The sequence below is a fragment of the Vombatus ursinus genome, unplaced genomic scaffold, assembly GCF_900497805.2.
Source record: "Vombatus ursinus unplaced genomic scaffold, bare-nosed wombat genome assembly UNPS02005459.1, whole genome shotgun sequence".
Taxonomy (NCBI): Eukaryota; Metazoa; Chordata; class Mammalia; order Diprotodontia; family Vombatidae; genus Vombatus; species Vombatus ursinus.
In genome coordinates, this window is record NW_020945237.1 from 6,475,259 (window position 1) to 6,496,417 (window position 21,159).

The following is a 21,159-nucleotide window of genomic DNA, read 5'->3' on the forward strand; positions in this document are numbered from 1 at the left end:
AGGATGATATTCTTGTTTTATTCCTTGTAACGGCTCATGTAATACTCTTGATTCCTCAAAGTGTCCAATCTTAGTTTACAGATGAGGAAAGAGAGATAATCTGGCCAGTCACATAAGCAGTAAGTAGGAGAACTGAGATTCAAAGCTAGGTCCTCTGATCCCAAATTTAATGTTCTTCCATTATACTATACTAGTAAAAAAAAAAAAAAAGAAAAAAAAAAAGAAAAAACAGAAAACAACTTTCTGGTGGGTTGTGTCTCCAACTCCTGCTAGATATTTCTAATATATATTTGAGCCTGAGGCCTCCAACCAGACAAACATAAGGATAACAGGCTTATTATATAATTGGCACATAACATAAAGCTAGGAAGAATAGCATGTTTGATGCCAGTTAAGATACAAAAAGAGTAACAAGCTAGAACAATGGGCCAAATTGAATAAGATGGAATTTAACAGGGATAAAGGTAAAGTTTTGCATCTGGATTAAAAAAAAACTCATCTTCACAAGTGTAAGACTAAAATAGACCGTAGGATTACTGGACCGCAAAATCAATAGATTAACACTATGATATGACAAGCCAAAAAATCTAATGCTTTCAATCTTAGGCTTCATTGAGGGGAAGTGACCAGAATGAAGAAAAGAATAGTTCCAAAACACTCTGCCCTAATTAGGTTGCAGCTACAATATTGTGCTTGATTCTAGATGCCATATTTTAGGAGCAGAACATTTAAAGTAGTTTTGTTTGGCCCCAGAAGGCAGAACCAGGGGCCAAGGGTGGAGTTAAAAAGAAGCAAATTTAGGCTTGATGTCAGGAAAATTTCCTAACAATTACAGCTGTGCAAGAGCAGTATTGGCCTCCTGGAGAGCTGATGAGCTTCCCCTCCTTACAGGTCTTCAAAGTCTACATGACCACTTCCAACTCAGATTCAGGACTCAAACCTACTTCAGTTCTATTAGATGAGTGAGAAGAAACAGAGAAGTGGTATTCTTAACATTATCAAAATCAAGGTGAACTGTTACCAAAGTCTGAGAATGGTACCAACATCAAGTATGCTGAAAATACTATTTCTCTAGTAAAGTCAACCATACCCTTCAAAATTCCTCAAAATGGCACTAAGTTCAAACACACAAAAGAGATGATTCAATAAGCTTTATTTTCTGAATGCAAAACTACAAAGGTGTACAGAGAAAAAAATGATTTAAAAAGCAAACAAAGTGGAAGATCCTGAGAATTTGCTGTTTAACCTTCACAAATTTTTAAAAACTAACTTTGTATCAAGTGTTTTGTACCCATATTCATTAAGCAGCAATACATGATAAGTTGTTTTGTCAGTTATGCTATCTCTTTAGTATCAACCCTCTGGCTACAGGCCGGTTTTTGTTGTTCTCCACAGTCTAGTTTTTCTAAGATAATGATCTAGTTCTAGTGGTCTCTTCCCTGAGTAAATCTGTACCTGGCCTCTCTCTGCAGTAGAAGTGTAAGGCATGAACTTTAGGTAGCTGAGCCTCAGAACATGCTGTCATGCCCTCTGGCAGCTAGAAAGAGATCAAGTGCATGGAAGATGGAACGTGTAAATCAGACAATGGCCAGGGAAGAATATGTCAGTGTTTTATACAGATACGAACACAAATCTCTTATAAAAGCTGGAGTAAGACTTGCACTATGAAAAGGGCTGGATTTGCATTGTTGAGGCATATGTTAGGCATTGCATAGTTCTATACTGTTTTAGTGCTGCAAACATTACATTCAGCTTAGAAGCAGTGCTGCATTTCTCATATATGTGGCAATAAATGCTACAGGGAGTATAATATTGACAGATTCTTCTTAATTACTAAAACATTTAACTACTTTCTATCAAATCAAGATTCTTCTGCACAGCCCCAACTCACGCCCAGCACAGCTTGTAACTACATATTTTGGTATGAACTTAATTCAGAATCATCTCTAAAGCTGGGCAGCGTTCATCAACTGCATCATATCGTGGAAACATTGGAATACTGTCCTAACCAGTTTTTCCGCATCAGTCTCTGCACATGATCTCCAAGCTGTACAGGCCACGACAAACCTGCATGGCATAAATATATAAACGTTATACAAAATCCATGTCCACAAAGGCTCTAAATTGTAATAGCTAAGGGAATCCTTTATAGCCCCTATATCCTACCTACACCACCGAGGTCAGTGCCACCATCCTATTCAGTTAGCACTCAATCCGTGCTCTTCATTCCCTTTTATCACCATGCCTCCTACCTAACCTTAACGTATTCTTCTCCTCCCCTTCCAACCAAAAAACAAGAGCCAAACCTAACGTGGCTTAAATGAACTTGCATCATAAGAAGTACCCAGTCATGGGGATACCGCCATCTTCCCAGTTACTCAGGCTCGTGAGGCAGGCATTACCCTCAATTCCTCAATCTTACTCCCCCATATCCAATCTGTTAAGTCCTGTCATTTCTACTTTCATAACATCTCTTGTACAGAGCTGCGTATCTCCTGACACTGACACCACCCTAGGGCAGACCGTCATCACCTCTCTTCTGTACTATTTTCGACAGCCCGATTGATGGTTGACCTCCCGGATGCAAGTCTGTCCCCATTCCAGTTGCCTCGCTTGACCCTAATTTAATATGTGTTCCCCACTCCTGATGGAGACTTCTGATCTATAACTGAGCCTGGGTCCTGTGATCAGATAAAGGTATAGATGACAAGTGGCATAGCATATAAAGCTTAAAAGAATGGTTGAGATACAAAAAGATCAAATAGCTAGACTATTGGGCCAAATCTAGTAAGATGAAATTTAATAGGGATAAATCTAAAGTTTTATACTTCAATCTAAAAAAATCAGCTTCACAAGTATAAGATAGGGGCAGCATGGCTAGATAAAAGCTTTCAAATTGATCTTCCTAAAACTCAGATTCAACTGTATCAACCCTCTCAATCAATAAATTTCAGGAGTTATTACCTTTAATTTTCCAATGAAAATATAAAATTCTGTTTGCCTTTCCAAGGCCTTTATAACCTGGCCCATCCCTATCTTTCCAGTCTTCTTCCACCTTATTCCCTGATAGCCAGTCTTTGATCTGACTCCAAATGTTTTCACTGGCTGTCCCCGTGCCTGGACAACCTCCTTCTTCATTTCTGCCTCTTAGATTCCCCAGCTGCCTTTAAGTCTCAGCTAGAGTCTCACCTTCTGCCAAAAGCCTTTCCCAGTCTTCCTCAATGTTAGTGCCTTCTTTCTGAGATTACCCTTGATTTAACCTGAATATGTCTTACTGGTCCACAGTTGTTTGCATGTTGTCCCCCCCAGTGAGATAGACTGTGAGCTTCCTGAGAGCAGGGACTGTCTTTCTGCTTTTCTTTTCCTTGTATCCCCAGCACATAGCACAGTGCCTGGCACGTAGATGGCAATGATAAAATGCTAGTTGACCAACTTTCTATGTAGACTAACTCTGGAGATTTTTGAACAGAATCTAGGATGGTTGTGTGGGTTTAGCAGGAACTTGGGAAGAGGAGAGACGAGAAGGGGGAAGAAGAAGAGGAGGAGGGAAGAAGAAAGAGAAAGGGAAAGATGAAGGATCTACCTTCAACACAATACTCACTGTGCTCTTGCTCAATGTGTAAAAACTAATGACTGACTAGGACCTATTCAGCACATACACAGTTTAATAGAGGGAGACAGGACAAGTATAAGTACATATTAAGTGTGCACAGACTGACCTCCTGTGACTGCAGAACTGAGGTCTTCAGAACAGTTATCAATAAAATCACAGCATAGAAAAGAAATTCAAAGAGGCAGAAATGACAATTATCCAACTCAAAGAATACCAAGGACAGAAGTAAACAGCTTCACCTGTCATCTCTGATGTTGTAGAAGAAGCCATAGCCATGGTGAATCATGGGAACTACCACTCCATGGACTCGTTTGTAACCAAGAAGGCTGGTGGACAGGACAAAATTTCCTCCCCCTCCACTGCGTAACAAAGGAAATTTCATTGGAGTTACAGTGTTTTTGAAAGGGCTTTGTAACTTATCAGATTGAGGTAAGCCTTTCTCAACTTGAAGGTAAAAACATCAAATAAATTACCTTCTGTAGAAAAGAGGGTCTGTATAGAGCTCTGGAGGGGGCAGCCCCTCCTCTCTGGCTATGAGGAAGAGGCCTAAAAGGTGCCGATCAAACCCTGCAAAGGACCCCAGGCTGTGAGTTAGGGAAGCGTTTTTAACTACAGAAGAGGCAAAGAATATCAGAGTATTAAGTACCTTTCCCAGACGAACATTCTTTCATCATTTTACCATGCTTTGCAAAAGCCTGTAACATCTTTTGCTGCCGTTTACGAAGCTGTGTTAACAAAAAACAAGACATACTTTAAGAGGAAACTACCAAAACAAACAGAAGTTTAGGCTCTCTCAGATTATCATTCATGAGAGAACAGGCAAAAATTCTGAGAAAACAGAAAGATAATTTTCTTTTTTTCCTGACTTCTTCCTTCCACTGACTTTTCTTTTCCCAAAAGTAAAAATGTGCTTCTTGCTTATTATCCCTATTTGAATACAGAAATAAAAATGTGTAAAATAGGTAAAGCAAAAATTACAAAACATATGAATCAAGTTATTATATTATTAAGTAAATTATTATATAATTAAATTAACACACACTCAGGTTGCTCTAAGTTCAGTGCTTCTTAAACTGTGGGTCACTTGTGGAAAAAGTTTAAGAAGCTCTGTTCTATTGTATGGAGACACTGGAAAGAAAGGGCTTGTCAAAATAATAATAAGCAAATGTATATGAAGAAAAAATTTTCCTCTTCAAAATGTCAGAGACACTTCATAAAAGTCTCAGCTTATTTATTCTTATGGTATTTGCAGTCTGTTATAGCAGCCACACCATCAAGTTCAACTTGCACAGAAACTGACACAAAAAAATACTCCTCAGAAAAAACAATTTAAATCAAGGAGCTACAATAAGACTACACAAGACCTAGCAACTACTACGCTGAAGGACCATAGGTCTTGGAACACTATATTCCGTAGAGCAAAGGAGCTGGAGTTACAACCCAGGATAGCTTACCCAGCAAAGTTAAATACAATCCTGAATGAAAAAAAATGGACATTTAACGAACACAAAGACTTTCAGGTTTTTATGACAAAAACCCTAGAACTTAAGAAAAAAAACTGACATATAATATCCAGGAGAAATATAAGTTAAACATTAAAGACCAATTATAAGGGACTCAATAAGGTCAAACTGTTTACTTCTTATATGTGAAAATATTCACAGCACTCTTATGACTGTCATCATTATTTGGGTAATTTGAAAGAAAGGCTTGGGATGAGCTAAGTACGATGAGGTGATTCTAAAAAAAATAAAACTGTGTAAGGAGAGATAAAAAGGAGTAATTATCTCATACAAATGAGGCATAAAAGGAAAAACTGATACTGAAGAAGCTAGTAGGGTGAGGGCTGGCAGTGTTGGAACATTACTCTCATTGGGAATGGGTTAAAGAGGGAACTATATCCATATATATATATGGATATAAAAGTTTTCTAAATTCAGAAAGAAATAAGAGGGCAAGGGGAAAACAGAAAGTAAAGGGGAGAGGGGTGGACAGGTTAAGAAATAGGAGGGCAAGGTAGCAGGCAGAAGTAAAGCAGAGGAGTGAGGAGGGATAGGAATAGAATGAGAAAGGTAATGAGGAAAAATAGAAAGGGGAAAAATACAAGTAACTGTAGCTTAGAATGTGAACGGGACAAATTTACCCATAAAATGGAAATGAATAGCAGATTAAAAACTTGAATTCAACAATATGTTGCTTTCAGGAACATTATAAAAATGAGAGATACACACAAAGATAAAATAAAGGGCAGGAGTAGAATTTATTATGTAAAAAGAAGCAGGGAGGGGCAGCTAGGTGGTACAGTGGACAGAGCTCCATCCTTGGAGTTAGGAGGACCTGAGTTCAAATTCAGCCTCAGACACATAACACTTACTAGCTGGGTGACCCTGGGCAAGTCACTTAACCCCACTGCCTACCCCCCCCCAAAAAAAAGAAGCAGGGGTAGTAATATCAGACAAAGTTAAACTTAAAATAGATTTAATCAAAAGTGAAAAATAGAGAAACTACACTGTGTCAGCAATATTATTCAATATTGTAATAGATCATTTAAAATACCTAGACTGTATAAAATATCTGAATGTATGCCTGCCAAAACAGACACAGGAACTATATGAACAAAAACATAAGACACTTTTTATACAAATAAACTCAGATCTAAATAACTGAAGTAATATTCATTGTTCATGAGTAGGTAAAGCCAGTATAATTTTTCAAATGAAAATTTTACCTAATTCATCTATTTATTCAATGTTATCCCAATTAAATTACTAAAAAATTATTTCACTGAGTTAGAAAAAATAATAACAAAGTTCATTTGGAAGAACAAAAGGTCAGGAACTTCATAGAAACCAGGAAAAAAGATATAAAGAAAGTAGATTAAGCAGTATCAGACCTTAAACTATAGTACAAGAGAGAGCACTGGTGTAAAAAGGATAATTTCAATTATTTTAAATTAAAATTTTCTTATGTGAATAAAACTTATGTAGTCAAGAATAGAAAGAATGTAGAAAATTGAGGAAAAACTTGCACAGACAATCTCTCAGATAGGATGGGACTGGGTTGGAATATTGCTGTGGTGTAGGAAATGATGAGCTGGTTGATTTAGAAAAACATGGAAAGATTTGGACCTAGGAAGGAAGATGCTATCCACCTTCAGAGAAACAGGCATTAAAAGAAATAAGCATAGTACTGTCTTACATATATGTGTATATATGTATGTTTACAGATATCTATGCATATATATCTGTGCTTAATTGTAGCCCTCTTTAGGGTGGAGGGTGGAAGGAGGGGAAAAAAATAAAGTAAAACACGCACAGCAGAGAACAAAAGAAAACCAACAAGGAAGCAAAGAAAATCTGGGCAGCTTTGTAAACAATATTTAGTATTTATTGTATAAGTTTTCTTGAAATGGAAATTTATTATTTTACATTGCATCCTCTCTTATGGTCTGCTGTTTATATAGCAATGTTTTTTTTTTCTCATTTTATATTTAAGTTTAAAATAAAAAAAAAATTTACCAAAAAAATACTCTTCAGAGGGAAGGATTCATCTTCCCATCACTGTCTTTAAATATGCTGTCCTGTTCAAGTGCAAATTTCACATGAAGAAATATTATGAATAGGAAATACCAAAATTGCTTTTCATCTTAAAATTATCCAATGAGATTTCACCCAAATTTTGCAAATGGAAAACTCAAATAAAGGGGCTACTGAAGGGTCCACTGATGAAATCATTTTCCAATACTTACACTGGCAGAAGGATCCTCCATGGCGCGGCACCATTCGACTGCTTCCAAGGTACATGATCTCACGGTCTCTGTGCGACCATGGTAATAAGCCCTTGTCGTAGCCGTTTCATAACAGCTACCTGGGCTAAAAGGAGTAAAAAAATTAAATGAAGGATTGTCTCAAAAGTTATTTTCTCGTAAGAAAAAAAAATCTATCCCAAGTTGTTTCCGTTTCCTTAAACAGAAAAATTTATTTTAAAAAAGATCTAATCTAATGAATTGCTTCATTTCTTCCAGAAATGTAAACTATGTTCACTTTCCACAACATCTGCTTTGGTCAATGACTTCTATGTCCAAAAATACAGCTTAGAAGTAAAATTATCCTTGCCCCAAAGCTAGTGGTTCTGTTTGAGGTGTATGTCAGAAAAAAAAAGAAGTTCACATTTTTGTGAGATGTTTAATTTATTTTCCTAAATCCTGGTTTAGGGGGGAAAAAAAAGAATCCCCAGTTAACACTGAAAAGCAGCAATGGCAGTAAAAGCTGAGGACACAGTGTTAAACAGAAGAGATAAAAGGGAAGGAAGGCAGCTGAGCTGAGAGGCTAGAGCCCTGACCTTCACTACTCAACACTACATACAACTTCCAAGTGTACAGATCTGGAGGCACAGAGGCTGGGCCAGCCTTCTCCTCACCATCCATGAAGTCTGTAGTAGGCCAGCTGAAGCCCGAGTTGAATAAAGGCATCAGGGTGAAGCTTCTTCTTCTTGGTGTGCATTTTGCCAAAAGACTTAAAGGCATAAGCTACAATCTGCAAGTCTGATGCCTAACAAAAAAGGGAAGATGGTCAAAAAAAAAAAAAAAAAAAAGAAGTCCAGATGCTACACCCAGGGCTTACCCAGGTTACATGCAATCAGCAATCTAGAGAAAACCAGAGCCATTTACATTATAACTACACTTATGCTTTATGTTCTGCTAAATGTAAAATGGTCATGTTTTCACAAGGTAAAAAGCAATACTAATAAAAAACCGCATAAAATCAACCTGCTTGAGATACTGCTCTTTAGCTCGGCCAATGTCATCTAATACTTTATGGTCCACAGTGAAAACAAGCTCCTCTGGCAGTAGAATGTCTCTCACTTTTTCAGAACCCTGAGAAGAGAAAAGATCTGGAAATATAATGTCTAAAAAGAAAATGCATAGACCAGAAACAAGTGGAATATTTAGTCAAACATACCTTCCATCTCCCCTCATTTTCAAAGATCTTCTGATCGACATAATGACAGATTTCGACAATGACCATAGCATCATAAGGCGCATGCTATAACAATAAACAAGGGGTATAAGTTTGAAAGTGTTAAAGCTTCATGGAATAGGTTCATTTTCACTTTCCCTCCATTCCTCAGCAAAATTTAATGCTGTTGAAAATAAGATGTTTCTTCATGTTCCCTAATGCCATGTCATCTAATTTTTAAAGGTGTGGATTTATAGATCATAGAATTAAGAACTTCAATGGCATATCACATATCATAGAACGTTAGAGCCAGAAGAAGCTCTGGAGATCATCTTGTCTAAGCCATCATTTTACAGATGAGGAAACTAAGGCCAAGGAAAGTTAAATAATTTGCCCAAGAACTCACAGCTGGTTAGTGGCAAAGCTGTTAGAAGAACCCAGGTGTCCTGATCTCATCTCTCGCTCTTATCACTGAACAGTCTCTATGGTGAAATTCATCGACTGTTGTGTGACACAGTTTACAAGAAGCTAACATTAAAATTTGGATTTTCCCAGCTGGGGATTCCAAGGTAGCATTGGGAGAGCTTCAGGGCATGTATGAGCACGCTAGGAAAATTTGGGAAAAGTAATTTCTTGTTATTCTACTGACAATTTGAAAGGCATCGAAACACAAAGAATTGAGAGTTTCAGTCAGGGTTCTGGAGAGTCATGGATTTGTTTAGGTAAAGATAAGACAATTTAACTGTGCCCATAATTGCTTTCAACATGTGGATCTCAAACAGTATTGGGAGTCTGGGAAAGGAAGAAAAGTGTGCTAGGATCTGGTGGATATAGGCTTAGCATGGCCAGTAACATAGTTCCCATTTGCTATATTTTTTCCTCATTAAATCTGGATGACAAATCTCTTGACTCTGATCTCTCACTACTCACAATCCTTTGGTAACTTGATTTCTGTTCAATTGATGTTTTTAGCCCCAGTCTCTATTTCTGTGTTACCACCTCACTACTCATCAACACAGTTGCCAAACTGTTCAGTATAAGTAGTATGTTGCAGCGGAAAGAACACTGAACTTAGAAGATCTGAGTTTGAATCCTAGCTCCACCATTCAATAGAATTACTTTAACTGCTCTAAGATTCCATTTCCCCAAATGTAAAATGAGGGCAATAAATGATTACATTTTTTAACATACAAAGCAATTGTGAAGAAACAGCTGTGAGTGAGCTGTTGTGATTATTATGGGGAACAAGACAGAAAGGAAGTTAGCAAAGGTAGTGGTGCCTCTGGGCATGGCAGCAGAGGAAATCATTGTATCCTTCCTTCTATCACCCAGGTGACAAAACCTAATAAAAGAAGGCTGTGGCAGGGAGGAACAGAGAAGTGGGGAAAAGAAATCTTAATGAAATAAGTCAAAGAAGATAGTTGGGTAGAGATCTTTAGAAAACTCATGGGTTCTAGAAGGCTATAACTACCATTCAAGTCCAACAAAAAGCAATCAACGAACATGCATTAAGTGCTTACTATGGGCCAAACTCTGTTTTTAGTCCTGAGGATATAAAGAAAAAGTAAAAACCATTTTTGCCCCCAAGAGATAATAGAAAGACAACAAAATCATTAAACTCAAACAAGATAAAACCTAAATTTGACTATTAAGACACAGAAATCTTCTAGGAAAGGTCTTTAACTCTAGAACATTCTTCACTTAGTTCAACTGATCTCCCAAGTTAAAAGACATTTCAGTGATTTCACATTTTGTATCCAACAGGGTCCATACATCATTCCTCCTCTAGCTTCCCAGTCAAGTTGAGAATTGAAAATTTTAGCTTTCTCTCCTACCTCAATTTTACTAATGAAAAAAAAATATACCACAGAAAGGGAAACTTGTCTTGCATCACACAGCTAATAAGTGGTAAAGCTGATTCTAGAACCCAGGCTTACTTTCTCCCAAAAGAGAGTTTGTGGTTTTCCTATAGCTCCCTACTAAACTACCTGTTCTTTTGAACATATGACCACACACCCCAGTAATCTGTGAATTCAAACACATTTTAAAAAAAAACAAACTTTTCTATCAATGCCATCTATAATGGTCATCTTCAAATTGCAGAATCTGTTCTCCAGAAGCTCATGTTTTAGCTTAATGGAGATAAAGAGATAAATATCTTTACCCTACTTCAGTTAAGAATTCTATTAACTATGCTTGTTCTTATAACTTACTCACAGAAGTTTCCTACATGATTGTATAAAAAGAACCAGGGTTATGAAACAGCCATATATAAGTCCATATATGTTCATGAAAACTACCACAATATAAGGGTTGGCATTTTAATGCATTTCCAATTAACTTTACTATTTACAAAAAAAAAAGTTAAGTTCAGAAGTTCACTCACATCACAATTGCAGCCAAATAGTCCATTGGAAAAGGACAGAAAGTTATAGGATTTGTCCCCCCAGCGTACTGTGGGATCACCAGTAAGCACCATTGCAGTTACCTAAAACAGAAAAAGTCTTTCAAAATGATTTAAGTTCTCACTAATTTTTTAAAAAGGGCTAACATATAAAACCTATTCATAACCTTACTTTCCCTTCTTTTTTTAAAAAAATTTGAATAGTATTTTATTTTTTCCCCAGTTACATGACAAGAAAATTTTCGGCATTCAATTTTACAAGATTTTGAGTTCAAAATTATTCTCCCTCCTCCCTCCTCTTCCCTCATATGAGGTCACATGATAGTTAGCAGGTACCAAAGGTCCACTTTTATACTCTAGATTACTCATAAAAGTCTAATAAAGTGTAAAATAATGTTGAATTTCCTATCTACTAAGTGATACTTTAAAACCATTCTCATAGCAAAGAATGAATAACAAGTCAGCATATGTGGCTGAACTAAGGGTAAGGGAAAGGCTGTGGTCACACAAGTAACAGTAGCCAAGTGAGGGTTTGACCCCAGGTCCTACAGAAACAGTAAAATTATCTGGAAACTATATTTACTATGTGATTAAATCTGGCATGTTTAACTTAAGGTATCTAGAAAATTTCATATAATACAATATATTCTTAGAACAATGTTGCAATCTTCAAGGCATATGAGCAGAGGACTTTCATTTATGACTCCCTTTGATAGTTACTTAAGTTAAAAGTCTATGTCAACATCACATAATTCTGGGCTGATACTAATCCTTTAAATACTTACATGTCTGTAAGCTTTAACTTGACTCATAGTTCTGTACCTTTGAAATAGTTTATGAGCCAAAAAACATACAAAAAAGTGAAAAGACCCCTAGCATCTCCAATACAGTCCAAGAGTCTTGTGAGGGAAAATGGAGATGTAGAAAATAGGAATAAAATTTGACACACATACCTCAGAATAATCTTCAGGTGTTACTTGTGGACTGGCATCATCTAAAGAAAATACCAACAAACTGCTCTGAATTTTTTCTAATATAGTCAAATTCTTCGGATCAAGACTAATCAGATATTCTCTTGCCTAAAAGACAAAGAAATACTAATTAAGATGGACAACCAAGACAGTCTAAATTTAGATAATCTCAAACTGGCCTTTCTTCTGAAAAATCTTCATTATAATAAAAGTATGTAATAACCTCAGCCCATCGGGTTCGCTCTTCAGTGGTTAATACTGCTACCCCGGGTCCGTCAGGTTCACTGTGGCATTTTTTTTGGATATATGTAAGTTGCCTTTAAAAAAATATTTAGATGAACACAGGATTCAGGATGTATACATACTACAAACATATTATTTGCATAAGAAACCATAATGCTAACATTTTATTTCCTAAATAAGAAATATTGGGGAAATTAACTTTAAATAATAACAAAACCAATTAAACTCATATTTAAACTACAATTTAAAAAAGACTTCCTCTAGACAGATCTGTAACAATTTATCAGTTACTTCTTCCCTAGGTGTCTGTTATTGATCAATATTTTAAATCTTTTTATGTCACTATTAACTAGGAAAGAGGATCAAGACATGTGAGTAGCAGTGAGTTTCCTTCTTGTCATATATTTTACATAAAGGGGTGATTATTTAATAACACTTGAATCTGGTTAGTTTGATTTTGAATGAATTTGTTTTTTGACCAACATATTTCAAGATGATAATGCACTCTTCCTTAGTCCATATGAGCACTTTTCAAAAATGAAAACTAAAACAAAATTACACAAAAACAGTATCATATAAATATTGTGTTGATCCAATCTGAAATTAATGTTACTACTATATGTTTCTTACCTAAAGAAGGAAAATATGGTCTAATGTTTTAAATCTTGTGTCACACTCTTCTACTTCAAATCATTCTTTAAAGCCTCAAGCTAAGTATAAAACACATTCATGTCAAAAATCCACCCCAAGTTTGCTATATGCAATTTTTTAAATGTAGCAGCTAAGCAGTATATACCCAGTGGAGAGAAAGGAGGCCCATTTCACTGGGGGCTTTAACCCTAACCCTTCTATGCTATGACTATAGGCTAGTCATAGCAACCTCTCTGGGCCTCAATTTCTTCATCTGTAAAATGGGGGTAATAACACCCAGGGTACTAATCTCTCACAGGACTATTGTAAGACTCAGATAAGAAAATACACAAAGTGCTTTGCTAACCTCAAGAGGGCTCTAAAAATGCCTGTTATTATTATCATGAGGAAGAGGAGTTGCTTTTCATTAAGAAAAAGCTCTTAAAGGAAAGTTTCAAGGCTTCCTTATGGCATCCTACGTCAAATCAATGACCAAGGCTGGAAGAACCTTAGGGTTCATTTCTAAGAGGCAGAGCTATTGCAAACAGCTTGCAATAGCTTTTTGTTCTAATAAATATTAAAAATAGTTTGGTTACATGCATGATTTCCCCTGTCCTATATCCTCCCCAAATTTTGAGAATGCAATGTGTTGTCTTCACTGACTGGCAAGAGCCCCTCTGGAGCAGGACAGAGTTCCTCACGGGGCCTACATCCACAGCAGCAGCAGTAGAAAAGCAATCTGTTCCTACTCATTGGCAAGTGCCTCCACTGTGCAATTTGCTCTCAAGTTCAATTCAAGTTGACAGAACCACATTAAGTGAACTGAAGGCCTTGTGCTCTGCCCACAGAACTCTTCTACTGTGTGAGCAGAGCCGTGTGCACAGATAAATGTTACACAAGGTGGGGGGTGAAGGAGAGAGCAGACAGTGCTCTGGGACCGTTGTTCATCCTTTGTTCTTGAAGAGGACCGATGACATCACGAGAGGGATGCCTTGACTTGCTTGTGAGTGGCAAAGACACTAGTACTGAGGGGGTTTGAAAAGGCAGCACAGAGCCAAGCCTTGACAGAGTTGCAAAGAAGAGTATTTCAGATATGGGGGTGTGCAAATGCACAAGGTAATTTGCGGAACAGTTAGAGAGCCCATTTGGGCTACAGTATAGGATAGGTGAAGGGGAGAAGTGGGAAACAAGGCTAGAAAGGTAGACTAGGGTCAAAATGGGGACGGCTTCAAATTGTCAGGCCTGCTTTAACTATGAAACCAGCTCTCCTGCTCCAAACAATGACCATTTTCTCACTCAGGTCAAAAACTTTTAACATATTTTAACTCTCAATCAGGGAGAAATATAGTTAGCCTGAAAAACATCAAATTGGATAAACATCATTTATAAGAGATATATTTATTTAGGTAGGTCAATATGGATTTGGAGATTTAAATGATCCATCATCTAAATGATCTTGTAAGACAGTTGATCATAAAATTTGTAACATTTCAGCACAAAGAAAAACTTGGATCAGAAATAAGTGATTCTCAGGGAAAATTTTTTTCAAACTTTGGGAATGGGGGGAGGGGGAAGGACAAAGAAAATAGCACCTTACCCAGTCTTGTTAAATCTATGATAGCCAACTACTTTGAAACATCTTTTCACAAATGGTACATTTTGTGCTGGGAGTGAGATTTTACTAACATAGTAAGAAATTATTTGCAAGTTAATAGTTAAACCATCAAACCTTGAGTTTTTATGCCATTTGTTTATGAAATAAAAACATATGCCTCCCTGCCTCATAGACTTGTTGAATTTTTCCATATTAAAAGATAAAAGTCTGAATTTTAAACTCAGACTATGCATTCTTATAACTTAAGTGAAAATGATTTTAAGGTTTGTTTCCTCAGAAAAAGTTTTGGCTTTTTTTCAAGCGTACACACAACAGAATTACTGAGATTAGCTTAAATTCAAAATGACTTAACAGGCTGATCTAACTTTACTCTCCAACCTGCACATAATGAATAAAGTAAGCAGGACCTAGAAACACAAAATAGAATGACAACTCATTTATCTCCTATCATCAGAGAACGAGCTGTTCCATGTATGTAAATGATCCAGATAACAAAAGCTTTCACTTTGGAACTCCTCATGCTAACATATTCATCAGGGTCACAACTTCTCTAAGAATTAGAATTAAAAGATAGTCTTGAAGGGTTACCGTGACTGCAAAACTTATCAATCTGTGGCCACTTCTTCAACGATGAACTAGCCAGGCCAGTCCTCAGACAAGACAGTCTATTACTAGGCTCATGCCTTTTAAGATACCAAAACTTCTATTTTAATCATTTTGGATGAAAATCTTTTTTTAAATGGTTTCATGCTTCCCTCCCCTCTTAAAGAGAGTAATCCAAACATAATTTAACCTTTCACTAATGACTCTTGGTCATCACTGTGAAAATCAGTCCATGGTCACTGGAAATACTGTGAAGTAAGCCCACAGGAGCTTTCAAGGACATTAAATAAACGTTATTCGTCCCTCTAGCAGCAGGTAATTGAGTAGAAAGAATGCTGCGCTTAGAGTCACAGGATCTGGGTTCAAATGTCAATGCTGCCTTTCACTGTCTAAAAGATACTGGACAGTCACTCTACCTCTCGGGGACTCAGTTAGCTCATCTATAAAAAGAGGAAGCTGAACTAGACAATCTCCAAAGTACCTTTCAACTTTAGGTCTGTGATTTTAAACGGCCTCTGACTGCTCTGCTTTTTGAGTTTTTGTATCTTTTAAAAAATAGTCTTTCTGCCTTCTCCTTCAGCATCAGGTTGTACAGACTGTTTTCCCTTACTCTGTTTGTGTGCCTGCTTTAGTAGCACCTTGCCTCCTTTAATCTGATGAGAAATTAGGAACAAACCATGCTTGTTACAACAGCAAACGAAGGAAGATTAAACAGGCCTTGGGTAAAGAGCTGAGGAGTACTTCTAGGGATACACTCCATATGCTTCAAATTATGAGCTTTGTTACAGCCCATAACTTTTTTGCTTCTTTCCAACTTTTTGAAGCAGGGCAATTTAAGTTTATAGATGAAATGTATTATTGAACACATCTCCAAAAGCAATCTTCTGTCATTAAAGTTATTTTTGATCATTTAAAAGCTATTTTTTACTAAATTTTCTTCTACTTAGTCTTTAAATGGGTCAAAATCTCACCAAAAAAGTCTCAACAAATAATATAAACTCAAAATAAAAAAAATGCAAAATCAGCAAGTAGAACTTTTTCTCTGACACTTTTTCATTTCCATGAAACCACATGTCCCTTCAAAAAGAGAGCTCAAAGAATGCGCTAGATCACTCCAGGAAGATACTATGACCTAGGAAGACTCAAAGAATGCAAAGTAATTTGAAAACCTGAGCAGCTCTGGCGGGGTCATCATACAACCTTCATGCATGACATCAAAGACAAAAATTCGACCTCGACACAACACTGCTATGTGACTTGGGGTGTGTCCTTCACTCTCTGGAACAAGAAGTAGAAAACACAGGACTAAATCCTCCAAAAGTTAAATACGTAAAATAGCTATCCATTTACATGACAATCTATCCATCACATTTGAAAATGCACTCTAAATAAAAATACATTAACAAGTTAACACAGAAATAGTCAATAAGAAAGGGGGGAAGAGTATGAGGAGGACCAGAGAGGAACCTTGCAAATTTTGCCTGTGTTCCTCAAAATCATCTCTCATGTTGCCTCTGGCACAGGTATGGTACACAGGAGATCGCCAAAGCCTAAGTTGTGATGTCAGGTGTAGAAAGGAAGACCACATGTTTCAACCTATTACGGTTTGGCCCAGTCTAAACCAGTCTTTCAATGTAATCTCTCTGGTTCTGATGTCCACACTCTCTGGGGAGATATGCTGCTAGCCACTGAGGGGGGAAAAAGTAGGTCTAACTCCTACCCTTAGGAGAAGAATCACCTCTTGCTCCAGATTTTTTTAAGATTACAAAGGGGAGGCGATTACATGGTTTATGATTACAAAGCCACACCTAGAACCTAGTTCTTGAAAGATAAAGGCCTCTCCTACCTATTCTTAACACTCCTTCCATTGGAATTTCAAATTCTTCAATCCCTTCATCAAATTTGCATCCAAAAAATAATTTGAGACATGGATCTATAGGAGGTAATGAAGAAATGGAAAGAAAAGAAAAGAAGAAAAAAGGAAGGAAAACAGAGCCAACTGTGCTGGAACTTAAGGTGGTCCCGGGAGGAGAGAGAGAAGAAAAGCATTTTCTGTTGCTTGTTCATTTGTTTGATTCTGCCTTGTTAAAGGCTAACTAGTGGAATAAGACTTCTGTCCCTTATTTTGTGTCCAGCTGATTACTTTTGTTGATAGTTATTAAATTTAAAAGAACTTTTATCTTTTGAATGAAGCTTTTCTCTATAGCTCAGAGGTGAAAGAGAATGAATATAAAATTGAGAAGGGTGGGAATGTTCTTTAAGCACTATGCTGTTAGTTATCAGTAAGTATGAAGTTCAAGTTTGGGGGTTCCAAACAAAATTTAAATTTAAATTTACCTCATTATTGGCAGGAAAGAAAAGATTGCTATTATAGAGGGTTCTATCTACATCTCGTTACCTCTACTCACATGCATGTGCACATACACACAAAATCATGATGTAGGTACTGTTCGGGAGGTATTCATTCCTATGTTACAAATGTAAATTTAATGACTCTTTATTTGAGCATTATTAATTAGAAGTTGAAGGAAGTTGTTCTTAAGATAATGTGTATAGAGCATTTTGAAAACCTTGAAGTGTTTCATGTCAATGAAAATGATTATGTTCTCCTTGAAAACTACATAAAGTCCAGTCTTTATGAAAAAAAAAAACCAAAAAAAAAACCCAACAACAAAAACCAAAGTCCCCCTTCTCTACTTACCAGTTCTAAAGTAATTGATGATTGAATCTCTAGTAATTCCTGGTACCTTGCAAGTAGAAAATAGCATTCGGAATTGATTCATGTCTAAAGGTATATTTCCAATTTTATGAACAGGTACTTTTTCCCTATGAAAAATGAAATTAATCAAAAAGCTACACAAAGAATCCAACTACCATAAACTCAATGTCTATATTTACATAAGTTAAATTTCACAGTGTACATTATCTAAATCTTCAAGTAAATCTTTAATGATATCCTTATGAGTCCCTATCTTACATTTTTAGTAGCTGCCAGTAGTTCAAATTATGCCAAAGAATTATAGATCCTCTTTCTAACTGTGTGCCTTCTTTTGGAGGCCAGTAATGTTCAATGTGAGCTGCAGGGCCTCCAAAGTTGACATTCAGTTGTGATGGTATACGGACATCCAGGTAGGCAACATTCAACCACCATTCCTCCAGCTGAAAGTGATCAAGAACAGAACTTCAGAAATAGGTGAATTACTGAAATATTTTATTTTTAATTACTTTTTAGCACTTATAGATCCTAGGATCACACTAGAGCTAAAACGTTTGTTAGAGGCCATCTAATCCAAACTCTCATTATGAGGAAATGGAGATCCACCCGGGAAATTAAGTGACTCGTTTAAGGTCACAAAGTTGTAACTTTCAGAGGTGAGATTTGAAGGCAGATCTGTTGACTGGAGCTAGTGTTCTTTCAACTGTACCACATTCCTTTAAAAGTTATAACCATCACACAGGTTTATATCACATGCTCTTGTAGCTTCTTCTCTGTTTTGAAAGAACTCCAAATTGCAAAAAGAACCAAACTGTGGACTAAAGAAGCAGCCATCCAAAGTCACTGTAGCATCTTGAACACAATGATGAAATGCAAGGAATCACTGTAAAGGCCATTTTAGAAACATCAATACACTGAAATCTTAGATGCCCTTATTTTAATCTGGAACCAGAGTATTTTCTACATTATATAATTCCTCAGAGTCTCTAGCTAGGGTTGCACACATAGCAGACATTAAAAGCTACCTTTAGAAGTTGATCTGTTAATAACAGTTAAGGTTATTCCAACCTTAGCCCTGTAAATAACAATAGGTATTCTACTCTCATTAATATTAAAATCATTTTAACCAACGGTGAATGACTCAGCAATACAATGATCCAAGACAATTCCAAAGGACTTAAGATGAAAAATGCTATCTACCTTCAGAGAAAAAACTGATGGAGTCTGAATGCAGAACGAAGCATACTCTTTTTTTTTAACTTTATTTTTCTTGTTTTGGGTTTGTGGTTTTGTTTTTTTTTTGGTCTCTGTTTTCTTTTGTAACATGGCTAATTTGGAAATAAATTTTACATAATGGTACATGTACAACATGTATAATCTGTATCAAGTTGCTTGCTTTCTTCTCAAGGAGAGAGGGGATGGAAGGAAGAAGAGAATTTGGAACTCAAAATTTTTAAAAATAAATGCTAACAACTGCTATTACATGTCATTAGAAAAAATAATACATAAAAATTTTCCCAAAAAAATTTAAATCATTTCAGTCCACTTTAAATTACTGAAAATTTCCATAGGTGTTGCTCCTTCTACATCTACCAACCTAAAATCTGGGTGGGTCGATCTTTCACCAAATGCAACTGATGAGTTTGCCGGCACAAACAAGCAGATCTAATAAAATCACCCTGAAACCTTTCTTGAGGAACCTAGTCTGACAGGGTTAGAAGGAGGTATTCAAATTAAGATAAATGAGACTAACTAAAGCTGCAAGTCACAACTGTTCCCAAACCTTTGCTCTAATTAAATCACACAAAGCTGAAAATGGAAAGCAGAGAACTCGGGGATTTTAAGGCTCTAAGACTTCTGCTCAAGTGACAATGGCTGGTGAAAAGCTTGGTATTGTATTTATTTTAAAAAGATCTTATGTGGCCAGTCATTAGCATATATTCCAATTCAAGCGGCTCTCTTTTTATCATGGAAGTCCATCCTCTAGCTCTTAAAAGATTGATGTCCACCACTCCCCCCCACCCCAGGCCCACACACACTTACTAACTACTAGCTGTGTGACCCTGGGCAAGTCACTTGACCCCAACTGCCTCACCAAAAAAAGCAAAAAGATTGATGTCCCACACAGACCACTCCTCTGACCTGAGAGGTTACTACTTACACAGGCTAGCTTCCCAAGAGTAGCAATTCTTAATCTCCCCAACTTCCTTTTTTCACCAGTACTAAAATACCATTACTCTGAATTTGTATATTATAAAGTTTTACATTGTAAATATATTGTATTTACATTGTACATACATTATAAATACGCTGTAATGCATATATTGCAGCAACACTTTCTAGTCCATTCCTTTATTAACAAAATGGTCTCGTGCGGTCTATAGTGTGCCAAGTACCCACAGAAGAGGTAAGGAAAAGTGGAAAAGCCTTGAACATAGAGTCAGAAGTCCCTGCTACTCACTACCTCTATGAGCCTGGGGCAATCACTGAGTCTCTCTGGCCTCAATGTCTTCATCTGTAAAATGAGAGAGGTGGTACTGGGTGACTTTGAAGTAGATTTGCAGTTTTAACTCCTAAATTTCAAGCACCCAGACCTTCAGGGATCAAATGTACTTTTCATTGTAGAGAATATACCCCCAAGTCTTTAATTATAATAATGAAGTTAACAGTCTAAAAAATTTTATAGCAATAGCTGGCTTTGTTACCTACTAAAAGAAGAAAAATCACTCTTAAAAAGTGAACACCAAATAAAAATTACAATATATTTAAAAGAATATATGCCATATATACTGTGTGTGTATTTGGACTATATTTTACATTATATTAACATCCTCAAATTGGTCAGCTATACTTGTAAAAACATATAAGTACCCAATTTCTTTTTCCTTTTGCTCTTTCAAGTAATTTCTGCTGCAACTTTTCTCCAATTCCATTTTTAAATTTTCGAACTATTTCTTCTGCTTGTTTATATTCTTCTTCATTTGCAAATGGCTTAACTGTGAAGGGAAAATGTAATATTTTTAAAAAACATCACAAGCCACCTCAGTCCATATTAGCTATGCATGCGTTGGTATTTATATATGTAAAACAATGTATTACGCATGTTAGCAATCTAACAACTTAAAGAGTAAGGATAATGGAGTTTACAAGTAAATAACAATGAGAATATCATACAGCAAAAAGAAATACTAATTGGCACAATGCAATCTTGTCTACCACTTCTTAAAAATGCTTGAAGATTTCACTTTTTTGAGAAAAAATCATTCAGTAATAATAATGAACTAACAAGTTAGATAATGCACTGCCTTCTGGATTTTAAACAAATAGTTAAGGGAATCCTGTTCAGTCATAACCAATACTAGAACAAAGTCTTAGTCATTTGGAGTCCTTGATGAGAGGCACTAGT

At 36.4% G+C, this 21,159-nt stretch overlaps 1 protein-coding gene across 2 annotated transcripts in view; it reads right to left on the reverse strand.

Annotated features, from left to right (window-relative positions):
• Nucleotides 1-1,155: 1,155 nt before the first annotated feature.
• CROT (carnitine O-octanoyltransferase) overlaps nucleotides 1,156-21,159 on the reverse strand; it is a 31,628-nt gene continuing 11,624 nt past the window's right edge. For both annotated transcript variants that reach the window (XM_027847803.1, XM_027847802.1), the window contains exons 5-19: nucleotides 20,625-20,749; nucleotides 18,015-18,196; nucleotides 17,739-17,863; nucleotides 16,207-16,315; nucleotides 12,170-12,263; nucleotides 11,929-12,054; nucleotides 10,958-11,059; nucleotides 8,575-8,658; nucleotides 8,382-8,489; nucleotides 8,033-8,163; nucleotides 7,362-7,485; nucleotides 4,260-4,338; nucleotides 4,087-4,180; nucleotides 3,853-3,972; nucleotides 1,156-2,067 (exon numbers count right to left, since the gene is read on the reverse strand). In XM_027847803.1, the coding sequence (XP_027703604.1) occupies nucleotides 1,947-2,067; nucleotides 3,853-3,972; nucleotides 4,087-4,180; nucleotides 4,260-4,338; nucleotides 7,362-7,485; nucleotides 8,033-8,163; nucleotides 8,382-8,489; nucleotides 8,575-8,658; nucleotides 10,958-11,059; nucleotides 11,929-12,054; nucleotides 12,170-12,263; nucleotides 16,207-16,315; nucleotides 17,739-17,863; nucleotides 18,015-18,196; nucleotides 20,625-20,749 (1,724 nt within the window). In that variant the 3' untranslated portion in view covers nucleotides 1,156-1,946. The remainder of the gene's footprint in view (nucleotides 2,068-3,852; nucleotides 3,973-4,086; nucleotides 4,181-4,259; nucleotides 4,339-7,361; nucleotides 7,486-8,032; nucleotides 8,164-8,381; nucleotides 8,490-8,574; nucleotides 8,659-10,957; nucleotides 11,060-11,928; nucleotides 12,055-12,169; nucleotides 12,264-16,206; nucleotides 16,316-17,738; nucleotides 17,864-18,014; nucleotides 18,197-20,624; nucleotides 20,750-21,159) is intronic.